The following is a 7,079-nucleotide window of genomic DNA, read 5'->3' as shown; positions in this document are numbered from 1 at the left end:
CTAAGAAAAATTGGCGCTCACTTTGATAAGCGCCTCTAGGAAACTAAAATCATACTTTCAATGTCACACCATATGTTTGTAACAACTTATCCATTGCAAAATATTATGCACAAACCCGAGCATTCGGGACGGTTGGCCAAATGGGCCGTAGAAATCAGCATGTATTATATTGAATAATGACCTAGAACAACCATTAAGTCTCAAATTTTGGCAAACTTCGTGGCTGACTTCACACCGACCCTACCCGAGGTCGAAAGAGAGTTGTTAGTGAACTAGGATACGTCCTCAAAAGTCCGGACCCTCTTTACAGACGGTGCATCGAACACAAAGGGGTCCGGACTTGGCATCATACTAAAACTGCCCACAGGCAATGTGGCTAGACAATCTATTAGAACTATGAAATTGACTAATAACGAGGCTGAATATGAGACCATGATTGCAGGTCTCGAACTAGACAAATCTTGGGAGCAGAGGCGATCGAAGCCAAGTGCGACTCCCTCCTTGTGGTTAATCAGGTTAATGGAACCTTCGAAGTGAGGGAAGAACGAATGAAAAGATACCTAGATATGTTACAAGTAACTTTGCATCGATTTAAAGAATTGACTTTGCAATACGTGCCTCGAGATCAAAATAGTGAAGCCGATGCCCTCGCAAACTTAAGGTCATCGGTCAAGGACAACGAGCTTAATTCGAGGGCCGCCGTGCAACTCGTGAGGGCAGAAGTCGAAGAAGGCCACGATGAGATAAACTCCACAAGCTTGACATGGGATTGGAGAAATAAATACATAGAGTATTTGAAGACTTGGAAACTTCCCTCATATCCAAAAGAATCAAGGGCCCTGCGCATGAAGGCTGAACGATTCACCTTGTCCGAAGATAGAACCTTGTTCAGAAGAACGTTCGATGGTCCACCAGCGATATGTCTGGGACCGGGAGATACTGAGTATGTTCTGAGGGAAGTTCACGAGGGCATTTGCAGAAATCATTCCGGTGCCGAATCATTGGTTCAAAAGGTAATCAGAGCCGGCTATTACTGGATCGACATGGAAAAAAATGCGAAAGTGTTTGTTCGAAAATACGACAAATGCCAAATACATGCACCGATGATTCACTAACCCGGGGAACTACTCCATTCAGTCTTATCACCATGGCCATTCATAAAGTAGGGAATGGACATTGTTGGCCCTCTTCCATGGGCACCAGGGAAAGCTCAATTTATTTTATTTATGACTGTCTATTTTTCTAAGTGAGTTGATTCAAGGCTTTCGAGAAGGTGAGGGATAAGGAAGTCATCGACTTCATTTGGGACCACACCATATGCCGGTTCGGGATGCCATTCGAAATTGTGTGTAACAACGGGAAACAGTTCATCGGCAGCAAAGTAACCATATTTCTTGAAGATCATAAGCTCAAAAGAATCCTATCAACACCTTATCATCCTAGAGGGAACGGGAAAGCCGAATCGACCAACAAAACCGTCATCCAAAATATTAAGAAGAGGCTAACCAATACCAAAGGAAAATGGAAGGAAATTCTGCCCGAAGTTCTTTGGGCATACCGCACAACCTCGAAATCCAGTACCGGGGCTACCCCATTCTCATTGGTTTATGGCGCCGAAGCTCTAATACCGGTTGAAGTCGAAAATCCTAGCATCAGGTTTCGATATACAACAAAGTAATCAAATGATGAGGCCATGAATACGAGCCTGGATCTATTAGATGAAAGGCGTGAAGCCGCCCTCGTCAGATTGGACGTCCAAAAACAACGGATTGAGAGATACTACAATCGAAGAGCCAATCTTCGATATTTTAATGTTGGGGACTTAGTGCTAAGGAAAGTCACCCTCAACACCCGAAATCTAAACAAAGAAAAATTGGATCCGAATTGGGAAGGACCGTACCGGATTCTCGAGATCACTAGAAAAGGGTCCTATAAGCTCGGAACGATGAATGTAGAACAACTACTGAGCAATTGGAATATATCTCACCTGAAATGGTATTACTACTAAGGTACGACCCCATTGCATTTTTTTTTTTAGACTAACACTTGCAGGTGGTCAACGAGAAACGATAATGGATTTTTCGGTGAACAGCACGAAATCTTTAGGTCTGAAAGTATGTGTTGTACTCTTTTTCCCTTGGACCGGTTTTATCCCAAATAGACTTTTCAGCGAGGTTTTTAATGAGGCAACAATGAATCGTGCTAACTTAGAATCAAGCCCGATTATGAATCGACACTGAAGATCAATTCAACAATATTCGAGGTTCCTTTGCAATCAACCTCGAATACTGGGGGGGGGAGTACCCTTGGATATGCATTATCTTCGAATATCAACTCTAGCGAGGAAACTACTTCATAAAGGAAGGGTCTCGATAGATAGAATTTATTGTAAGAGTCAAACGGCCAAAACAAACCATGCCCACATAGATTGCTCGAGCCCTGGTAGAAAACATGTACGCATGAATGAATGTTTTGATTGAGAATAAAGAAAAGTACTTTCCTTGCAATCATCTTATGTTTTAAAATTTTTCCTCTTTACATCCCTTAAAGAGCTTCGTACTTACAAAAATAATGAGCCCAAGGGCAATACATAACCGGAATGCGAACGAGCACTTCCTCACTCGGGGATTGTCATCCGACTCAAACAGCCCAAGTCACTGGCCTCAGGGGAAAAAGACCTATTAGGCAACTCCCCAATTTCTAAAGGCCACGACAACCCCACTCAGGAAGTGTTATCTCGGGTAAGGCCCAAGATAATTCGGGAAAAACAAGCCCAATGGGCAGCTCCCGAACTAAAATGCTACGGCCAAATTAACACGGCTCGAAGACGTACGATATTCGTAACAAAAACTAGGTCTTCGAAAAAGAAATATTTTCACAACCGGTTCTAAAGGCTACCCTCGTCAAACTATAATTTGAGTTACTTACTCCTGGAGAAAGTTCCCGGTAATAATGAACCCCCGAGATGCCTCAAAACAAAATAATGTAAAGGAAGGGTTTGTCCAAACTTACACAACCTAAGTTATTTTATGCTAAGGCATTCCGACCTTTGTGAATACCAGTAATAAAGCAAAGAAAAAATTTGAAAGCCGAAAGGGGAAGAAAGCCTTATATTTGTACGATAATTCTTTTTTACAAAGGCCAGAATGGCCTAATACAAAAATTTACAATGACCAAAATGGCCTCAAAAAGATGCAAAAGAAAGCAAAAATATAAAGGCCTAAGTGGCCTAGTCTTCATCGGAGGCAGCATCTCCACCCTCGGGATCTTCCCCGTCTTCAGACTCGCTTAAGCTCTCGGAATCTTACTCGGGAAAGGTCAACTTCTGGGCCCTGGCTTCCCCTGCTTTGGCATTCTCGATCTTGGCTAGAATATCGAAGCCCTAAGCATGAACTTCCTCGAGGGCTTCCCTTCGAGCTTGCCATTTTGCATGATCCACCATGCTCTTGGCCTTCGCCTGGATAGCCTCGGCATCGATATTGAATTGGGCTACTTTAGCATCGGCTTTGGTGTTGGCCACAACTATCTCAGATCTGACCACTTCGAATTCATTGGCCAAGTTTTCCTTATCAGAAATAGCTAAGTCCAGCTGATATTGAAGATCCTCGATTTTCTTGACTTGCACCGAGGTTTTCTCTTTTGCAGCTTGGAGTTGGGTCTCGACCAATTCTAGTTGTTCCTGGACGGTTTCCTTTTTCGAGGATAAAATATCCATATTCTTCTTGAATTCTTCTTCCTCGGCTTTTATTGCATCTATCTGTGTCTTGAGATGCCCGATCTGTTCGAGCCTTTGCCGGACCTGCAGGATCGGATCGGATCTGCAATACCGAAGCCTGCAATCACGAACAAAGATGTTAGAATTATTTACAACTTCAAGTTCAAAATGAATAATAAAGTGACCCTCGAACTTACCCGATTCAAGGCATGTTGGGCCTCGTTAAATAGGCAAGGCACCTCCACCGCATTCATCACGGCCTGGTCTTCCTTAGTCACCAAGCATCTGAAGTAGCTAGCAACCCCCACGGGGTGAGAGAAGACTCGAGCATCCTCTGGGACAGAAAACGTTATCAACCGCCTACGATTGGGGTTAACACTTGGAGTAGGGAATTGATCCACCAGGTTTGGGCTCGATGAAGATCCAGTAGAGCCCGATGACAATATCTTATTTCGCATCGGTAAGTCACCCAAACCGGTAGCACCTTCCGAAGCTGTAGAGTTGAGGCCACCAAAAAGGTTATGGAAAGGATCGGATGCTCAACGCCTGAGCCTCATTAATCAGAGAATTTGTAAACGAGGGCGACCCAGAAATGTCAATCACCCCATGCACCTCTTTGGGTACGTTATCTTCTGATCGGGACATACCGATCATATTTTCTTTTTCGACCTCACTGGCTCGGGAAAAATCGGTCTCGACCCTCTCGGGGACTTCAATCATTGTCTCTACTACGACCTCAATGGCTCGAGGCATCTCGGAGCCGCATCTTACTCGGGCCACCAACTCAGAATCTTCTTCTTCTTCATCGGACTCATCCCTCAATCGATTAAGTGAGTCCGATGAGAGTTCTCGGGCCCCAGCTTTTTTGGGCTTATGCGCCAGCTGCTTCCCCGGTCTCTTCTTTTCGGAGTCGGAGGGAATCAACGTTTTTCTTTTCCCCTTCTCTTTGACTATTTCGGAGCAGGTGGATTGTCGTGTATATCATCATCAGCTGATGAAGGCTTCATCTCGACGTCCTTTGGTAATCCTGCGAAATAAAAACATAACAAATCACAGAGTGATGATAAAAAGATATGATATCAGATGTATCAGGGAAAAGCTCTTACCATGATTACGGGCCTCCCATTGACCTTTCGATAATTCCATCCAAGCCCGCTCGGAATACGGCCTCTGTGACACAAGGCCCTCTACCCATTCCTTAAGTTCAGGAATTGCTCCCGGCATCCGGGGCACAGTTGCGACACCAAAAACATCAATGAAGAAAGAGATAAGAAGAAAAACAACGAGATCGAACCTTCAAAGCGAAACACTACTTACGTTTCATGTTCCATTTCTCGGGAAATGACATGTCTTCAGCAGGGATCAGGTCTGAAGTCTTTACTCAAATAAATCGGCCCATCCAACCTCGGTCCCAAGCTTTGTCTATGCTCAAGAACAGAGCCTTACTGGCCCAGTAAGCAAGCTTGATCAGCCCCCCTCGATAGAGTCGGGGACTGTAGAGGCGCATAAGATGGTCGAGGGTAAATGGATATCCCTCAATTTGGCTTACAAAAATTCGAAGGAGAATCACTATTCTCCAGAATGAGGGGTGGATCTGGCCGAGAGTCACATCATACCTCTTGCAAAAGGCAATGATGATAGGGTCTAAGGGACCCAACGTGAATGGATAAATGTAAACACTTAAAAAACCCTCCACGTGGGTAGTGATCGATTCCCACATGCTTATTGACCCAATTGTAGACCCCTTTAACCTTGGTGAGGAGATCCTCGGTGATTGAGCATATGTATCTCGAGACCGGATCACAACGGCCCGGTACCGAGAAGGTCTTTTCAACCTTAAAATCGGTAACAGTAGGGCACCCTGTCGGAACGAAGTCCTCAGAGTGAGGCTCTGTTGCAGCCTCGCCGCCGGCGGGTCGTGATGAAGAAGCGGCCTCCTTTTGCGATATGGTTTTAGAAGTTTTCGCCATTGAAAAACAGGAGAATTAAGATGGTATGCGGTTTGATGAAAGTTCAAGAAATTTGGGTGCAAGAGTTGCAAAACAAAGGGATTTTTAAAGGAAAAAACGAGAATAGGAAGATCTTTGAGCGTAAAGTTTGAGTGAAGAAAAATTGGGATACTTATAGCTTGCTGGCGAAGGTTCAGAACTGGTAGTGGTCGACCATCGATTGACATGCATTTAATGCCTTGATAACTGAACCGACGGGATGTTTCGATATCCATTTGTCATTTACATCATAGTCGGGCTCGTCGCTTACGTCTTGACCCATCGAGACGGGATTCAAAAATTCATATCGTTTCTCGCCATTCCCTCTCCGGGAAATGAGGGGACTATCTGTATACGGATAAAATCGGGGTCGCCCCTTGCTTGACTAATCGAGACTAGAATATGATAGATTAAGGTCCGACCTCGAGACATATCGAACAAAGGTGTGAAGTTATATCGCCAAGCTCGAGACCTCAGGACCGAAAAAAATCGAGATCAGGCGAGATCGAGGAAAACTTGTTCAGTCGGATAACTGAAAAATGAAATATCCGCGATCGAGCGTAGATTAGGGCGAAAATCTCGGCATGTATCAAGGATATGCCAATTAATTAGCCAATCATAAGATTTCTTACTTCATTTAGAACTGTATCAAGAGTAGGACCCCCTACTATATAAAGGGGGTCTGGTCATTTGTAAAGGATCATCATTTTACGCAACATAAAGCAATATACTATCTTTTTCTTGCTTTCATTATCTTGTTACCATGTTCTTACATCAGTATAAACTCCTCTTGGTTCAAGGGTGATCGAACTCGAGGGCCAAGGCTATCCGATTCGTTCGGTTTGAATTTATTTCTTTTATCGTCAAATTCAATATTGATAAATTCTCTAAATTTGTGTCAAGTTACATCACGTATCCTTAAAACCGCGTATAAATTCAATTGCTATCCGTTTTTCGAATGAACATGATTAAATAACTACATAATGTAGAGCCATGAGTATGAATACAATGGAATGAATACAGATAATTCATACTATCTATCCTAACTAATTTAGAATTAAGGATTAATTAATTGATATTGATTGGAATATAAACATAGAGAATTAACCTCTACATAGTGCCTCTTAATTAGAAATTTGGATGCTTTAACTAGGAAAAGTGAGCACTAGGCAACAAGATAGTGTGTATATATATATATATATATATATATATATATATATATATATATATATACCATTTGTAGTCGGAAGACTGAACCTCAGATCTTTAATAATAGTGTTTTTTTCTGTATTTAATTTTTTCTGATTGAAAATTCGATGCCCTTAACACGACAAAAAACGAACGTGTTAAAAAAAATTTGTTCTTGTTCAAAGTCC

General features: G+C 42.8%; 1 protein-coding gene across 1 annotated transcript; it reads right to left on the bottom strand.

The window, feature by feature from the left end:
- Positions 1 to 3,382: 3,382 nt before the first annotated feature.
- On the bottom strand, positions 3,383 to 5,685 carry LOC138898689 (uncharacterized). Its single transcript, XM_070184772.1, has 2 exons — positions 5,576 to 5,685; positions 3,383 to 3,833 (listed from the first exon to the last, which is right to left on the bottom strand). The coding sequence occupies exons 1-2, from the start codon at positions 5,683 to 5,685 to the stop codon at positions 3,383 to 3,385; spliced, it is 561 nt and encodes a 186-aa protein (XP_070040873.1).
- Between the last annotated feature and the right edge of the window lie 1,394 nt (positions 5,686 to 7,079).

Source organism: Nicotiana tomentosiformis, chromosome 9 (assembly GCF_000390325.3).
Source record: "Nicotiana tomentosiformis chromosome 9, ASM39032v3, whole genome shotgun sequence".
Classification (NCBI taxonomy): Eukaryota; Viridiplantae; Streptophyta; class Magnoliopsida; order Solanales; family Solanaceae; genus Nicotiana; species Nicotiana tomentosiformis.
The sequence above is the reverse complement of the archived record's forward strand: the minus strand, read 5'-3'. Positions and strand labels throughout refer to the sequence as shown.

What these genes read in the sequence shown, in the direction of transcription:
- LOC138898689 (XM_070184772.1), bottom strand. Translation starts at nt 5,685, where the DNA reads ATGGCGAAAACTTCTAAAACCATATCGCAAAAGGAGGCCGCTTCTTCA. An exon ending in GAGGACTTCGTTCCGACAGG is followed by an intron (nt 3,834 to 5,575) that starts GTGCCCTACTGT and finishes TCGTGATTGCAG; the next exon opens with GCTTCGGTATTGCAGATCCG.